At 46.1% G+C, this 18,710-nt stretch overlaps 1 protein-coding gene across 2 annotated transcripts in view; it reads left to right on the top strand.

Annotated features, from left to right (window-relative positions):
• Positions 1–18,710, top strand: part of LOC134346710 (complement C3-like) — a 70,895-nt gene that overhangs the window by 25,029 nt on the left and 27,156 nt on the right. For both annotated transcript variants that reach the window (XM_063048265.1, XM_063048266.1), the window contains exons 7-9: positions 9,616–9,719; positions 11,663–11,836; positions 13,361–13,552. In XM_063048265.1, the coding sequence (XP_062904335.1) occupies positions 9,616–9,719; positions 11,663–11,836; positions 13,361–13,552 (470 nt within the window). The remainder of the gene's footprint in view (positions 1–9,615; positions 9,720–11,662; positions 11,837–13,360; positions 13,553–18,710) is intronic.

Genomic DNA, 18,710 nt, shown 5'->3' with positions numbered 1-18,710 from the left:
GGTGAATGGAAGCGACAGAGCGGATAAAGAAATGATAGATAAGATGTTGCTGGACATGAGGGTGTGAGTGAAGAGAGGCTGGATGGACTGGGACTGTATTCCCTGGAGCAAGGTAGTTTGGGAGGGGGGGTGATCTGACAGAGACTTATAAAATCATGAGGGGCAGAGGTAAGGGGCTGGTCACAGTCTTTATCCAAAGCTAGGAGAAGTTCTAACACTAGAAAATATTACAGCAGTTAGGGAAAATATTACAGCAGTGCTCAGGCAGGACAGATTAGAGGGCTTGTCTACTGAGTCCTTGTGGGTGGAGCTGAGAAACAGGAAAGATATGGCCACATTAGTGGGATTGTATTACAGACCACCCAATAGTCAAAGAGAATTGAAAGTGCAAATCTGCAGAGAGATAGCAGGCAACTGCAGGAAACATAAAGTTGTGGTTGTAGGGGATTTTAATTTTCCATACATTGATTGGGTCTCCCATACTGTTAGGGGTCTAGATGGTTTAGAGTTTGTAAAATGTGTTCAGGAAAGTTTTCTAAATCAATATACAGAGGGACCAACTAGAGGGGATGCAATATTGGATCTCCTGTTAGGAAACGAGTTAGGACAAGTGACAGAAGTCTGTGTAGGGGAGCACTTTGGTTCCAGTGATCATAACACTATTAGTTTCAACTTGATCATGGACAAGGATAGATCTGGTCCTAGGGTTGAGGTTCTGAACTGGAAGAAGGCCAAATTTGAAGAAATAAGAAAGGATCTAAAAAGCGCGGATTGGGACAGATTGTTCTCTGGCATGGATCGGTAGGTGGGAAGCCTTCAAAGGAGAAATTTTGAGAGTGCAGAATTTGTATGTTCCTGTCAGGATTAAAGGCAAGGTGAATAGGAATAAGGAACCTTGGTTCTCAAGGGATATTGCAACTCTGATAAAGAAGAAGAGGGAGTTGTATGACGTGTATAGGAAGCAGGGAGTAAATAAGGTGCTTGAGGAGTATAAGAAGTGCAAGAAAATACTTAAGGAAGAAATCAGGAGGGCTAAAAGAAGACATGAGGTTGCCTTGGCAGTCAAAGTGAAGGATAATCCAAAGAGCTTTTACAGGTATATTAAGAGCAAAAGGATTGTAAGGGATACAATTGGTCCTCTTGAAGATCAGAGTGGTCGGCTATGTGCGGAACCAAAGGAAATGGGGGAGATCTTAAATAGGTTTTTTGCGTCTGTGTTTACTAAGGAAACTGGCATGAAGTCTTTGGAATTAAGGGAAACAAGTAGTGAGATCATGGAAACTGTACAGATCGAAAAGGAGGAGGTCCTTGCTGTCTTGGGGAAAATTAAAGTGGATAAATCCCCGGGACCTGACAGGGTGTTCCCTCGGACCTTGAAGGAGACTAGTGTTGAAATTGCAGGGGCCCTGGCTGAAATATTTAAAATGTCGCTGTCTACAGGTGAGGTGCCGGAGGATTGGAGAGTGGCTCATTTTGTTCCGTTGTTTAAAAAAGGATGAAAAGTAATCCGGTAAATTATAGACCAGTAAGTTTAACGCCGGTAGTAGGTAAGTTATTGGAGGGAGTACTAACAGACAGAATCTACAAGCAATTGGATAGACTGGGACTTATTAGGGAGAATCAACATGGCTTTGTGCGTGGTAGGTCATGTTTGACCAACCTATTGGAGTTTTTCGAGCAGGTTACCAGGAAATTGGATGAAGGGAAGGCAGTGGATATTGTCTACATGGACTTCAGTAAGGCATTTGACAAGGTCCCGCATGGGAGGTTAGTTAGGAAAATTCAGTCGCTAGGTATACATGGAGAGGTGGTAAATTGGATTAGACATTGGCTCGATGGAAGAAGCCAGAGAGTGGTGGTAGAGAATTGCTTCTCTGAGTGGAGGCCTGTGACTAGTGGTGTGCCACAGGGATCAGTGCTGGGTCCATTGTTATTTGTCATCTATATCAATGATCTGGATGATAATGTGGTAAATTGGATCAGCAAGTTTGCTGATGATACAAAGATTGGAGGTGTAGTAGACAGTGAGGAAGGTTTTCAGAGCCTGCAGAGGGACTTGGACCAGCTGGAAAAATGAGCTAAAAAATGGCAGATGGAGTTTAATACAGACAAGTGTGAGGTATTGCACGTTGGAAGGACAAACCAACGTAGAACATACAGGGTTAATGATAAGGCACTGAGGAGTGCAGTGGAACAGACGGATCTGGGAATAGAGATACAAAATTCCCTAAAAGCGGCGTCACAGGTAGATAGGGTCGTAAAGAGAGCTTTTGGTACATTGGTCTTTATTAATCAAAGTATTGAGTATAAGAGCTGGAATGTTATGATGAGGTTGTATAAGGCATTGGTGAGGCCGAATCTGGAGTATTGTGTTCAGTTTTGGTCACCAAATTACAGGAAGGATATAAATAAGGTTGAAAGAGTGCAGAGAAGGTTTACAAGGATGTTGCCGGGACTTGAGAAACTCAGTTACAGAGAAAGGTTGAATAGGTTGGGACTTTATTCCCTGGAGCGTAGAAGAATGAGGGGAGATTTGATAGAGGTATATAAAATTATGATGGGTATAGATAGAATGAATGCAAGCAGGCTTTTTCCACTGAGACAAGGGGAGAAAAAAACCAGAGGACATGGGTTTAGGGTGAGGGGGGGAAAGTTTAAACGGAACATTAGTGGGGGCTTCTTCACACAGAGAGTGGTGGGAGTATGGAATGAGCTGCCAGACGAGGTGGTAAATGCGGGTTCTTTTTTAACATTTAAGAATAAATTGGACAGATACATGGATGGGAGGTGTATGGAGGGATATGGTCTGTGTGCAGGTCAGTGGGACTAGGCAGAAAATGGTTCGGCACAGCCAAGAAGGGCCAAAAGGCCTGTTTCTGTGCTGTAGTTTCTACGGTTTCTAGAGGGTAAAGGTTTCAGGTGAAAGGGGAAGGCTTTAAAAGGAATCTGAGGGGCACCATTATCACAAAGAGGGTGGTGGGTATGTGAGATAAGCTGCCACAGGAAGTGGGGGAGATGGGTACAATTACAATGCTTTACAAAAGCATCATTTGCACCGGCACCCAAGAGATTCTGCCGATGCTGGAAATCCAGAGAAACACACACAAATTTGATGAAGGAACTCAAGCAGGTCGGGCAGCACCCATGGAAATGAATAAACAGTCGACACACAGGAGAGGAGAGTGGATTGTCACCATGGGGAGGTGATAGGCAGGTGAGGAGAAGAGGAGAGTTTAGAGGGAAGCCAGAGTGGGGAATGGAAGAAGTGGGAAGGGGGAAAGGGTGGAATTATTGGAAGTTTGAAAAATCAATGTTCATGCCATCAGGTTGGAAGCTACCCAGACGGAATACAAGGTGTTGCTGCTCCAGCCTGAGAGTGGCCTCATTGTGGCAATAGAGGAGGCTGTGGACCGACATTTTGGGTTGATAGTGGGTGTTTGGAATTAAAATGGTTGGCCACTGGGAAATCCTGCTTGTTGTGAACGGAGCGAAGGTACCCAACAGAGAGGGCCCTCCAATTTACATTGGGGTCTTACCAATGTAGAGGAGGCCACATCAGGAAAACCGAATACAGTAAATGACCAAAACAGATTCAGAGGTGAAGTGCTTCCCCACCTGGAGGGACTGCCTGGGGCCCTGAATGGAGGTGAGGGAGGACGTGTAGGGGCAGGTGCAGCACTTCTTCAGCTTGCAGGGGTAAGTGCCAGGAGGGTGATCAGTGGGGAGGGACAAATGGACGGGAATCACTGAGAGAGTGATCCCTGCGGAAAGCAGAGAGCGGGGCAGAGGTAAAAATGTGTTTGGTGGCAGGATCCCTTTGGAGGCAGTGCAAGTTTCAGAGAATGATGTGTTGGATGTGGAGGTTCATGGGTTGGTAAGGACAAGAGGAAGTCCTTCACCGTTAAGGCGGTGGGAAGACGCGTTGAGAGCGGAATACTGGGAAAAGTGTGAGGGCAGCAGCAATGGTGAAGGAAGGAAAACCTGTTCTTTGAAGAAGCAGGGAATCTCTGATGTACTGGGAATGTTCTTTGAAGAGCAGAACACTTTTGATGTTCTGGCAAGCTTCTTTGAAGCAGGAGGACATCTCCAACGTTGAAGAAACATTCTTTGAAGAAAGAGGACATCTTTAATGTTTCAGAAAGATTCCTTGAAGAAGGAGGGTCATCTCTTGGCAGGCCGTGGATTTGTTTAGAGAGCGTGGAGACAGACACAAGGGTTCTTGCCTCATACCAGCTCCACAGCTGCGTTACAGAGGACTCTCCGATCTATGAGCTGTTCCAACAGACACACATTGAGGCAGATATCAAGTACTACTTGAAATGTCAACTGTGTGAATTACACACTTTGCTCTGACAGCAATTGACACACAGTAAATCAAGCTGATTTGCCTTCTTCTGCAGCTGGCTCAGTCAGAGAATCATCGTAGATAGAGATAGGGAACTGCAAGGGTTAACGGACCCTGACGGGAGTTGTATACAGACTCCAAACAGTGGTAAGGACGTGATCTACATATTAGTCATAGTCATACTTTATTGATCCCGAGGGAAATTGGGTTTCAGTACAGTTGCAACAACCAAGAATAAAGTATAAATACAGCAATATAAAACCATAAATAATTAAATAACAATATGTAAATTATGCCAGATGGAAATAAGTTCAGGACCAGCCTATTGGCTCAGGGTGTCTGACCCTCCAAGGGAGGAGTTGTAAAGTTCAATGGCCACAGGCAGGAATAACTTCCTATGACGCTCTGTGTTGCATCTCGGTGGAATGAGTCTCCGGCTGAACGTACTCCTGTGCCCAACCAGTACACTATTACAATGGGAGATAGAAAATGCATGCCGAAAGGGCAATGCCACAACAGTCATGGAAGACTTCGATATAGAGTCAGGTTGGAAAAACCATGTTGGTACTGGATTCCAGGAGGGAGGATTTCTAAAAAAGCCTATGAAATGGCTTTTTAGAGCAGGTCGTGGTTTAGTCCACTAGAGGATCAGCTATTCTGGATTGGGAGTTGTGCAATGAAGCAGAATTGATTAGAGAGCTTAAGGTAAAAGAACCATTAGAAGCAAGTGATCATAATATGATCGAATTCACCTTGAAATTTGTGCAGAAGCTGAAGTCAGATGTATCAATATTGCAGTGGAGTAAAGGGAATTACAGAGGCATGAGCGTTGATTGGAAAAGAACACTGGCAGGGATGACAGCGGAGCAGCAGTGGCTGGAATTTCTGGAAGTAATTCAGAAGATACAGGATATACTGTATACATCCCAAAGAGGAAAAAGTACTCGAACAGCAAGATGACACAACCATGGCTAATAAGAGAAGTCAAAGTCAACAAAAAAAGCCAAAGAGAGGGCATATAATAGGGTGAAAAATAGTGGGAAGTTAGAGGATTGGGAAGCTTTTAAATACCAACTAAAAAGGTCATTAAGAAGGTAGAGATGAAATACAAAAGTAAGCAAGTCAATAATGCTAAAGAGAATGCCAAAAGTTTCTTTGAATACTATAGTGAATATTGAACCACTGGGAAACATTGCTGGGGAGTTAGTAATGGGGAACAGCAAAATGGAGGATGAACTGAATAAGTATTTAGTGTCATTCTCCAGTGTAGAACACACCAGCAGCATGGTGAAAGTTCCAGCTGTTGGAAGTCATGATGTATGTGAAGTTACCATTACCAGGAAGAAGGTCCTTGGGAAACTGAAAGGTCTGAAGGTAGATAGGCCACCCTGGTATACATTCCAGGGTTCTGGAAGAGGTGGCTGAAGAGATTGTGGCGGCATTAATAATGATCTTCCAAGAATCACTAGATTCTGCAATGGCTCTGGAAGACTGTAAAATTGCAAATGTCACATCACTCTTCAAGAAGAGAGAGAGGCAGAAGGAAAGGAAATTTAGGTCAGTTAGTCTGATCTCAATGGTTGGGAGGATTTTGGATTTGATTATTAAAGATGATGTCTCAGGTTACTTGGAGGCCGTAGTCAGCATGATTTCCTCAAGGGAAAATCTTATCTGACAAATCTGTTGAAAGTATTTGAAGAAATAACAATCAGTATAGGCAAAAGAAAATCAGTGGGTGTTGTGTGCTTGGATTTTCTGAAGGCATTTGACAAGGTGCCACACATGAGGCTGCTTAAGAAGTTATAAGCCCACTGGCATGGGTAAAGGTAGTGGCTGATTGACCGGAGGCAAAGAGTGTGAATAAAGGGAGCTTGTTGGTGGCCAGTGGCCAGTGGTGTTCCACAGAGGTCTGTGTTTGGACTGATTCTTTTTATGTTATACGTCAATAATTTGGATGATGAAATTGATGGCTTTGTTGCAAAATTTGCAGACAATATGAAGATAGGAGGAGGGGCAGGTAGTTGTGAGGAAGTAGACAGGCTACAGAAGGACCTAGACAGATTAGAAGAATGGGCAGGGGAATGGCAGTTGGAACACAGTGTCAGGAATTGTATGGTCATATACCTTGGAGGAAGAAATGAAAGGGTTGACTCGTTTCTAAATGGAGAGAAAATACAAAAATCTGAGTCGCGAAGGGACTTGGGAGTTCTTGTACCGGATTCCCTTAAGGTTAATTTGCTGGTTGAGTCTGTGGTGAGGAAGGCAAATGTGATATTAGCATTCATTTCAAGAGGACTAGAATATAAAAACAATGATGTAATATTGAGACTTTATAAAGCACTGGTGGGGTCTTGCTTGCAGTACTGTGAGCAGTTATTTTAGAAAGGATGTGTTGACACTGGAGAGGGTTCTCAATGAAGGTTCACAAAAATGATTCTAGGATTGAATGGCTTGTAATATGAAGGGTGACTTAACTGAAACCTTTGGAATAGTGAATAGTCTTGATAGAGTGGATTTGAAGAGGATGTTTCCTATGGTGGGAGAGTCTAAGATCCAAGGACACAGCCTCAAAATAGATCGGCGTCCTTTTAGAACAGAGATGAGGAGGAACCTCTTTGGAAAGAGAGTGGCGAATCTGTGGAATTCTCTGCCACAGGCAGCTGTGGAGGCCAAGTTTTTTATGTATATTTAAGGCAGAGGGATAGATTCTTGATTGGTCAAGGCAGAGACTGGGACGGAGAGGAAAACTGGATCAGCCATGATGAAGTGGCAGAGTAGACTCCTAACTCTGCTCCTACGTATATCTTATGGTTGCATGGTCTTATGGGATGTTGCCATCTGGCACAGTACAGACTGCTGGAGTGTGTGTTGAGAGATACACTGCAGCTTGGTGGGGAAGGACCACAGAGTAGGTTCCTTTTGCCTCTGCACATGAGGGGGATGAGTTGAGTGGGGAAGCCCCTCTGACATGGAAGTGGTTTCTCTCTCCTGGACACACAAGGGGCTGTGGTGCTATGTATTTTTTTTTAAGTATTAATTCTTCTGAACAAATGACTAAGAATTTAAAAGTTCTTGTACTTCTTTTTCTTTCAGTTATATATATTATGTTATGAATAAAGGTACTTTATGAAATTAAAAAGTACCTCACTTTCAAGGCTGATGCTTTCTTTCCAGTTTTGAGGGGACTGGGGTGGACTGATGAGGTTAATATAGGGCGCCTCCATCTCACAGCAGTGGCAGGTACTATGTGATGGGACAGGCTGGTACATTGTTGGGAGAGTGTGTACTCCCTCATCAGTTAATACACATGCAATGTGTGATCCCACTGGTGACTTTGGGTGCTTGGCGTAAGTATTGGTATTAGTATTGGTTTATTATTGTCACAAGTCCCAAGGTACAGTGAAAGGCTTGACTTACATACCTTTCACACAGATCAAATCAATGCACAGTCCATTGAGATAGAACAATGCAGGAAAAAAGAGCAATAGCTACAGAGCTGGAGAACAATCAGGCGCAGGATCATAATGATGTAACTTGTCAAGGCCACAGTCCATCTTATCATATCAGGGAATCATTCAAAATTCTTATCACGTGGGCTAGAAGCTGTCCTTGAACTGAGTGGTATATGCTTTCAGGCTGTTGTATCTTCTCTCCAGGGTGGGTAGGATCTTTGATTATAATGTAACCCTCGGGCTCCGCAAGCGCGTGTTCGTCTCGGGGAAGACAAACTGAGAAATCTCGTTTGTGTGGATGCTGCGTGATGTGTTACAAATCCGCATCACAAGATATCAGACAGTACACCATATGCAAGCAACTGATTGAACTTTATAAATCTTAATCTGAATATAGGGTTAGTAAAGAAAATAGGGCCAATTTTGAGAGAAAAGTCAAAAGTGCGCGTTGCAGCTCACAAATACAGCAATTCATCAACCATTGACCTCCTCCTAGCGTCGCCAACCTTCGGACCCTCGCTCATGGTCCACTCAGTCTGGTGGTCTACCAGCCCTCTCCACACGTGCCTTCCTTCTTCCCCTCTCGCCAACCAAAGACCACGGAAATCTCTCTTCCAGACTCACAAGAAAGAACAACAGCATTCCAAACCCCGTTATCGCTAGTCACAACCCAAACATTGCTGCTGCAGAGAAACCACTACATTATCAGTGAAACCTTACAGCATGTTACAATAAGAACAGAAGAAATAGAAGAAAGAATCGGCCATCTGGCCTGTCGAGCCTGCTCCATCATTCAATAAGGTCATGGCTGATCTGGCCATGGACCCATCTCCACCTCCCTGCCTTTTCCCCATAACCCTTAATTCCCCTACTATGCTGGCTGCTTTACCATGGCAACGAGAAGTGAAGGCACTGTTCATGGAGGTGAGGCTGGTTTCCCTGTTGTGTTGAGTTGTATCCATATCTCTCTGCAGTTTCCTGTGGTCACACGCAGAGCATTTGCCATACCAAGCAGAGATGCCTCCAGATACGGTGCATCAATGAAAGTTTGTAGGTGTGGAAAGGAACATGTCAAAATTCTCCATCCTGCTGAGGATGTAGAGGTTTGTTAGATTTTCTAGGGGGCAGTGGCTCCCAAGAGAGGGTGATGGATCCCAGAAACATTTTCCCTTCCTCTGGAATTCTCTTTTTCCCAGGGCAGAAATGGCGAATACCAGAGGTTATTCTTTTAAGATGAGTGGAGGAAAGTTTAGCAGACATGTGAGAGGTAGGATTTTTTACTTTCACACAGAGTGTCTGTAAGTGCCTGGAATGTTCTTCTGGGATGTACTGGTAGAGGCTGATACATTTGGAACGTTTAAGACTCTTCTAGACAGGCACATAGATGAAAGAAAAATGGAAGGTTATGGGATGTGTGAGAGGGAAGAATTAGATTGATTAGAATCAGACCTTGTCACTGGCATAAGTGTTGAAATGTGATATTTTGTGTGGGTATAACAAGTTACTATGAGTGTAAAAGAGGAAGAGTGAGGTGGTGTTCCTGAGTTCATGAATTTTTTAGATATCTGATTACAGTGGGGAAGAAGCTATTCTGTCATCAATCACTTGAGTGTGGGTCTTCAGGTTCCTCCATGAAGTAGGTTTATATCATGCCGATGTGACCCCTTTGTTCTGTCCTATGTTCTATATTTTCTTTTGGAGCAGCTTGGAATATGACAGCATCTAAAAGTCCTGAGACGGTAGACTCAGGAAAGTTCTAAGATCTGTTCTCCCCTCGATAATCAACAAAGTAACAGTTCCTCATCTCATCCTTCACAGGTGAGGAAGAAAGTCTAAGAAACGACGAGGAGGTTACACCCTACGTCATCAATTTGTCAAAGATGAAACGCTTCTTTATACCTGGAGGTCCCTTCCGAATTCAGGTGGCTACGAGTTTGTTATGGAGTCGTGTGGATGGCGTGAGATGGTGGGCGGGCGGGGAGACGGTGCATGTATACAGGGTCCGGACAGGTACTGTAGTTCAAGAGACCTATTCCTAAAGTCAATGCCATCCTCGTCATTGCAATGACTTCAAGTGAACTGAACGTCATTGTTCTTAACCTGCATAAAATGATATTGCTCAGTTAAAGTGAAGATCGCTGTGTAACTCTGGTTCCATACAGGCAAAGGTGATGGAGGTAAATTCTCGATATACTGCATAATGAAGTCAGGGCATCCTAGAGGACAGAAACAGGCCCTGAAATCCACTGAGATCAAACTGATCTTTTAGCATTCACTTACACTCACCCTACACCTGTCCCATTTAAAATCTCCCCACATTCCCATCACCCCCTTGCTCCAGTTTCTGTCCTTGCCCACAACAAATTTACAGCAGCCAAGTAACCCACCAACCTACCTGAATTGTGGGAGGGACGTGGATCACCCAGGGGAAACCCACATATTCAGATGGAGAAAGTGCAAACTCCACATAGACTCACCAGAGGTTGGGATTGAATAGTTGTTACCCTTCAGTCATCAGGCTCTTGAACCAAAGGGCATATCTTCACTTGCCCAATCATTCAAATGTTCCCACAGCCAATGGACTCACTTTCAAGGACTCTTCATCTCATGTTCTTGATATTTATTGCTTATTTATTATTATTATTATTATTTCTTTCTTTTCCTACTTGCCCAGTTTGTTGTCTTCTCTACTCTGTTTGAACACCCAAATATTGATTCTGTTAAGGTTATTATTCTATAGATTTAGTGAGTATGCCCACAAAAATGAATTTGAGAGTTGCATATATGCTTTGATAATAAATTTGTTTTGAACTTTTGAACCTTGATGCGGATCGATGGAGCTTTGAGGCACTAGCTCTTGTCAGTTATACTACAGTAACTGTAGCTACCTCCTGTTCACAGTATGTCCTGCTGAAATTAGCTGGCTTTTACTGGAAGAACTTACTGTGATTCCTGTCATAAATTCTGTTTCCTTTGCACATAAATATTCTACCTATTTTCAGTCGTAGTCTAACCTTGCAAATAAGTGGATGGGAGAGTGTGAGGGACAAGCACATTCTTTAGAGTCTTTGCAGATACATTGATTCAATAGTTGGTATCTGGGAAACTAGTCACTTCCATATAAACAGCATCCAGGCCAAGAGAGCACGGGCCTTCCTCAGAAGGCTAAGAAATTTAGCATGTTCCCATTGATCCTCGTTAATTTTTATTGAGAGCATCTTATCTGGATGTGTCACAGTCCAAGACCAGAAGTAATTGAAGACACCTTGGTCCACCGCAGAATCCAGCCTCCTTTCCATCTACACTTCTCACTGCCCCAATAAAGCAGCCAACGTAAGCAAAGTTTCTCAGTCTGCTGAGTTCTCGTGAGACCGTGCCAACCCCGGATATTCTCTCTTCTCCTCTATCCAATCAGGCTTCCAATGCAAAGACTTTAAAACACATACCATCTGGCTCAACGAGAGTTCTGTCCCAATGTTGACAATAATGACGATTTCTTGACCTCACAATCTACCTCATCATGGCCTGTGCATCTTATTTTCTCCCTCATTGCAATTTCTCTGAAACTTTTACACTCCATTCTGTCTTCTGTGATTACTTCTCCCCTGTACTACCTCGAAGTACTCTTGTTTTCAAATTATCTGTATGAATAGAATGCAAAACAAAGATTTTCACTGTATTTCAGTACATGTGACAGTACTAAACCAATTTTGTTGTTACAACATTTTGGACATGTGGACCATCCCAACTTATCTTTTCTCTTGAAAGCTTTAATTAGAGGAGATACAAGGATGCTAAAGTTTGCTGTTCTCATGTTGATGTAGAGAGAGATCCAGCTTACTCATACAGTTGTGCTGTGTTACAGGCAATCGTGACACACCAGGATTATTCACCAGTTGCCAAGGCACCCATCGAGATTTCTGTAATGATCAAGGAGAGGAAAACTATACAGGCTTCTCAGGGAGGATTCACAGACAACTACGGCGAGATGAGTCTTACCTTCAATGTCCCTGAAGATGCCAGCGAGATATATGTCACGGTGTGTATGCTCCCAGAAAAGGAGAAGGTGATAAAGACAAGAATGAGGCACGAACTCATTGAAGCATATGATATTCTGAGAGGATGTGACTGTGGAACAGAGGGACTTAAGGGTGCATGTGTCCAGTTTGCTGGAAGTGCCATCACAGGTAGACAAGGTGGTGAAAAAGACAATCTTGCTCTCATTAGTCAGGGCATTGAGTAACGCTGCCCTCAGCGGAATCTCTTCCATTTCACGCACGACTGCTCTTACCCCATCCTCCCGCCACCCTACCAGGGATAGGGCTCCTCTTGTCCTCATCTACCAACCCACCAGCCTCCACCTCCAGCACATAATTCTCTGAAACTTCTGCCATCTCCAACGGGATCCCACCACCGAGCACATCTTCCCCCCCACCCCCCCGCCACTTTCTGCTTTCCACAGGGATCGCTCCTCATGCAACTCCCTTGTCCATTCATCTCTCTTCTGATCTCTTTCTGGCACTTATCCTTCCAAGCAGAACAAGTGCTACACCTGTCCCTACACCTCCTCCCTCACTACCATTCAGGGCCCTAAACAGTCCTTCCAGGTGAGGCGACTCTTCACCTGTGAGTCTGTTGAGGTCATATACCGTGTCCGGTACTCCCGATGTGACCTCCTGTATATCCGTGAGACATGTTGGTGAGGACCCACTTGGAGGATCGTGTGCAGGTTTGGTCACGCCATTACAGGACAAACATGATAAAACTCGTAAGAGTGCTGAGAAGATTCATCAGGATGTTGACTGAACGTGGGGGCCTGAGGCTGTATAGCCTAGGACTTAATTCTCTGGAATACATGAGACTGAGGGATGTCCTGATAAAGGTATATAAATTGTGGAGGGGCACGAACAATGAGAAAGAATATAGACATTTACCCTGTGAGGGTGCTAAGAACAAGAAGGCATAGGTCTAAAGTCAGCAGTAGAAGAATTAAAAGGGACTTCGGATGCTCCTTTTTTTTACACAAAGGGAATGAGCTGCCAGAAATAGTGGTTGAGGCGAGCACAATAGCAACATTTAAAACCATCGAGATAAGTACATGGACAGGAGAGGTTTAGAGGTCCATGGGCCAGGTGTGGCCAGATGGAATAGGCTCGCTGGGCAACGCAGTCAGCATGTTCAAATTGGGCCAACCGTATGGCCGTATGAAGTCGGTACTGAACCAAGGTCCCTGGAGACGTTCTGCTTGCTGCTTCATTCTGCTGTCAGCCTCCCCTCACATCCCAAGACCTAACCATGTTCAATAAACTCATTTGAAACCTCCCTGAATGTTTTTCAAATATAAAGATTGGATACTAGAGAACATTGCTTTTAAAGCAAGAGGAGGGAATTTTAAAGAGGTGCTGGGCGGGTTATTTAACACAGAGAGCATTAAGTGCCCAGAAGGCTGCCAGGTGGATTGGTGGAAACAGATACAATTGAGCTATTTAAAGGGCTGTTAGATAGACACAATTTTCTTGCTCAGGTACTGTTTCTATTCTATTTGCCTGTTGTTTCTCCCCAGGTGACTGCTGGGACCAAAGCCAGTGGCACAGAAAGAAAGAGTGAGATGGCTATAAAATCCCATCAGAGTAGCCGGGCCTACCTGTATATTGAAGCACCCAATGTTCTACTGTACCCTGGCGACAGCATCGAGGTGAATCTGACAGCTTTGGGTCTGACTGATGGTAGCAATGTTGATCACTATTACTACATGGTGAGTTAATGAGTGCATTTTACCTTTGGAATTGGAATTGTCACAGGCATTGTGGTACAGTGCAAAGCTTATCTTGCATACTGTTCATTACACAGTGCATTGAGGTTGAAATAGGGAAAATAATGACAGAATGCAGAATAAAATGTAACAGCTACAGGGAAAGTACAGAGCAGGTAGGCCACCATGAGGACCTCTGTCGGTCAGGGTTGACCATAAATGTTGCATCCCAGCTGTCTGGATACACAATCTAGGGCAGTACGATTTGGAGAGCAAGCTGCTGCCCATGTAGCAGGCTCCCCCTCTCCATGCATCTGATGAACCCAAAGGAACGAGAGGTGGATGCAGTTTGGTACCAAGTGCTTCGCAGGAGTTTCCAGTCATCATTGTACTGAACGTAAGACTGCCTTAGGGACTCCAGCTCCGGATCTTTCCCTCGGGGTTCACTCCTGTAGCCTTCCCCATGTGTGGGCATATCTGCAAGGCAGTGGAGGTTTGAGATCAGAGTTTTCCTTCTCTTAGATGAGCTGCCATCCACGGCTGACAAGTCCCATCTGCCCAAAGCGGCTTGTTTTAAGGCGCCAGTAACCCACCTTTGCCCCTTCTCCTGTCAGTAGAAAGAGTTCCTCTGGGTTTAGTAGTTCAGCCATACATGAAGGACAGGAGCTGGACTTGGTGGTCAGAGGCTATTTGGGTCACACACCAGTAGGAGCATTTAATAGTAGTGGGAGCTTGTCCCCATTACCACCCACCAGCTATAACAACCTTAAGGAACCGAGTAGGTAGACGATAAGGTGTAATTATATGAATCAATTCTGAGGTCAAGAGTCCATCTTAACATCTAGGGAACCTCTTAATAGTCTTATAACAGTGGGCTAGAAATAGTATTTGAGCTTAGTCTTATGAGCAGCTTCTGCCCAATGAGAGGGGGCAGAGAGAATGTCCGGGTGTGTGAGGCCTTTGGATATGCTGACTTCTTTACAAGGCAGAGAGAAGTGTGGATAGAGTGCAGAGAGAAGAGGTTGTAGACAGTGTGAAGTGTAGAGAGAGTCCGTAGAGGAGAGGTTGCAGACAGAGTCCATAGAGAAAAGGTTGTAGGCAGAGAGAAGGGTAGACAGAGACCATAGAGGAGAGGTTGTAGACAGAGAGAAGGGTAGACAGAGATCATAGAAGAGAGGTTGTAGACAGAGAGAAGGGTAGACAGAGACCATAGAGGCGAGGTTGTAGACAGAGACCATAGAGGAGAGGTTGTAGACAGAGACCGTAGAGGAGAGGTTGTAGACAGAGACCATAGAGAAAAGGTTGTAGGCAGAGAGAAGGGTAGACAGAGACCGTAGAGGAGAGGTTGTAGACAGAGACCATAGAGGAGAGGTTGTAGATAGAAACCATAGAGGAGAGGTTGTAGACAGAGACCATAGAGGAGAGGTTGTAGACAGAGACCATAGAAGAGAGGTTGTAGACAGAGAGAAGGGTAGACAGAGACCATAGAGGAGAGGTTGTAGACAGAGAGAAGGGTGGACAGAGACCATAGAAGAGAGGTTGTAGACAGAGGAGAGGTTGTAGACAGAGACCATAGAGGAGAGGTTGTAGACAGAGACCATAGAGGAGGGGTTGTAGACAGAGACCGTAGAGGAGAGGTTGTAGACAGAGACCGTAGAGGAGAGGTTGTAGACAGAGACCATAGAGGAGAGGTTGTAGACAGAGAGAAGGGTAGACAGAGACCATAGAGGAGAGGTTGTAGACAGAGACAATAGAGGAGAGGTTGTAAACAGAGACCATAGAGGAGGGGTTGTAGACAGAGACCATAGAGGAGAGGTTGTAGCCAGAGACCGTAGAGGAGAGGTTGTAGACAGAGACCATAGAGGAGGGGTTGTAGACAGAGACCATAGAGGAGGGGTTGTAGACAGAGACCATAGAGGAGAGGTTGTAGACAGAGACCATAGAAGAGAGGTTGTAGACAGAAACCATAGAGGAGAGGTTGTAGGCAGAGAGAAGGGTAGTCAGAGACCATAGAGGAGGGGTTGTAGACAGAGACCATAGAGGAGAGGTTGGTTTCTACGCTGTGCTAGGCTGTGTTCACAACTCCCTGCAGTTTCTCACAGTCATGGGAGAACAGTTGCCACTCCAAGCCATGGTGCATCCAGATAAAAGGCATTTTATGATGCATCAATAGAAGTTGGTGAGAGTCACCCTGGACATGCTATATTTCTTCAGCATCCTGAAGTATTAAAAGCATTGGTGAGATTCTTAGTCATGGTTGGAGCAGGGCAGGATATTGGTGATGTTCATTTGCAGCTTTCAATGCTCTGGACCTGAGCACTGTTGATGCAAGCAAGAGCATGAGCACTGCCCCCTTCTCTGTAGTCAATGAGAACTTACTGTGGATTAATGCACTCAGGGCTGGAGCTTACAGCTACCACAGGTTCATAGTATCAAGCACACCGGAAGAAAGTGGAACAAGAATTGGCCACCAGGCCCCTTCCATTTGCAATGTCCTCAATGTGATTGTGGTCTGTCTATATTGGGATCAACTCCAAACAACCTTGGCAAACTTACTAGAAATGTGGAAAACTTATTTGCCAGAGCAGGGTGGGGGCACTTTTACCAGAAGGTTTGCAGCAGTTCAAGAAGCTGACTCAACCCCACATACCAAAGAGTGATTCCCAACAAATGAATAAATAAAAGAAAACTATGATAGATACACAGACACGTGGATGGAGTTACAGGAGGGCAGATGGACACGTAGATGGAGATACAGAGATACAGGAAGGCAGATGGACTTGTGGATGGAGATACAGCAGGTTAGATGGACCTGTGGATAAAGATACAGGACGGGAGATGGGCATATGGATGGCTATACAGGAGGGGAGATGGACATGTGGATGGAGATACAGGAGGGGGGATGGACATGTGGATGGATATAATGGAGGGGAGATGGACATGTGGATGGATATACAGGAAGGGAGATGGGCATGTGCATGGAGAGACAGGAGGAGAGATGGACATGTGGATGGAGAGACGGGGGGGGGGAAATAGACATGTGGATGGAGAGACAGGAGGGTAGATGGACATGTGGATGAAGAGACAGGAGGGGAGATGGACCTGTGGATGGAGATACAGGAGAGGAGATAGACATGCAGATAGAGAGACAGGAGGGTAGATGGACATGTGGATGGAGATACAGGAGAGGAGATAGACATGCAGATGGAGAGACAGGAGGTGAGATGGACATGTGGAAGGAGAGACAGGAGGGGAGATGGGCATGTGGATGGAGAGTCAGGAGGGGAGATGGACATGTGGATGGGGAGACAGGAGGGGAGATGGACATGTAGATGGAGAGACAGGAGGTGAGATGGACATGTGGATGGAGAGACAGGAGGGGAGATGGACATGTAGATGGAGAGACAGGAGGGGAGATGGACATGTTGATGGAGAGACAGAGGGGGAGATGGACCTGTGGATGGAGAGACAGGAGGGGAGATGGACATGTGGAAGGAGAGACTGGAGGGGAGACGGACATGTGGATAGGGAGATAGGAGGGGAGATGGACCTGTGGATGGAGAGACTGGAGGTGGGATGGACCTGTGGATGGGGAGACAGGAGGGGAGGTGGACATGTGGATGGGGAGACAGGAGGGGAGATGGACCTGTGGATGGAGAGACAGGAGGGGAGATGGACATGTGGATGGGGAGACAGGAGGGGAGATGGACATGTGGAAGGAGAGACTGGAGGGGAGACGGATATGTGGATAGGGAGATAGGAGGGGAGATGGACCTGTGGATGGAGAGACTGGAGGGGGGATGGACCTGTGGATGGAGAGACAGGAGGGGATATGGACATGTGGATGGGGAGACAGGAGGGTGGATGGACATGTGGATGGGAGAGAGGAGGGGAGATGGACCTGTGGATGGGTGGACAGGAGGGTAGATGGACATGTGGATGGGGAGACAGGAGGGGAGATGGACCTGTGGATGGAGAGACAGGAGGGGAGATGGACATGTGGATGGGGAGACAGGAGGGGAGATGGACATGTGGAAGGAGAGACTGGAGGGGAGACGGACATGTGGATAGGGAGATAGGAGGGGAGATGGACCTGTGGATGGAGAGACTGGAGGGGGGATGGACCTGTGGATGGGGAGACAGGAGGGGAGATGGACATGTAGATGGGGAGACAGGAGGGGAGATGGACATGTGGAAGGAGAGACTGGAGGGGAGATGGAAATGTGGATAGGGAGATAGGAGGGGAGATGGACCTGTGGATTGAGAGACAGGAGGGGAGATGGACCTGTGGATGGAGAGACAGGAGGGGAGATGGACCTGTGGATGGGGAGACAGGAGGGTGGATGGACATGTGGATGGGGAGACAGGAGGGGAGATGGACCTGTGGATGGAGAGACAGGAGGGGAGATGGACCTGTGGATGGAGAGACAGGAGGGGAGATGGACATGTAGATGGAGAGACAGGAGGTGAGATGGACATGTGGATGGAGAGACAGGAGGGGAGATGGACCTGTGGATGGAGAGACAGGAGGGGAGATGGACATGGGGAAGGAGAGACTGGAGGGGAGACGGATATGTGGATAGGGAGATAGGAGGGGAGATGGACCTGTGGATGGAGAGACTGGAGGGGAGATGGACATGTGGATGGAGAGACAGGAGGGGATATGGACATGTGGATGGGGAGACAGGAGGGTGGATGGACATGTGGATGGGAGAGAGGAGGGGAGATGGACCTGTGGATGGGTGGACAGGAGGGTAGATGGACATGTGGATGGGGAGACAGGAGGGGAGATGGACCTGTGGATGGAGAGACAGGAGGGGAGATGGACATGTGGATGGCGAGACAGGATGAGAGATGGACATGTGGATGGGGAGACAGGAGGGGAGATGGACATGTTGATGGGGAGACAGGAGGGGAGATGGACCTGTGGATGGGCAGACAGGAGGGGAGGTGGACCTGTGGAAGGGGAGATGGGAGGGGAGATGGACTTGTGGATGTGGAGAGGGGGGGAGATTGACCTGTGGATGGGGAGACGGGGGGAGATGAACCTGTGGATGGGGAGACGGGGGTGATGGAGCTGTGGATGGGGAGACAGGAGAGATGGACCTGTGGATGGGGAGATGGGGGGAGATGAAGCTGTGGATGGAGAGACAGGAGGGGG

This window comes from Mobula hypostoma, chromosome 5, assembly GCF_963921235.1.
Source record: "Mobula hypostoma chromosome 5, sMobHyp1.1, whole genome shotgun sequence".
Classification (NCBI taxonomy): domain Eukaryota; kingdom Metazoa; phylum Chordata; class Chondrichthyes; order Myliobatiformes; family Myliobatidae; genus Mobula; species Mobula hypostoma.
This window is presented reverse-complemented; position numbering and strand designations above follow the sequence as displayed.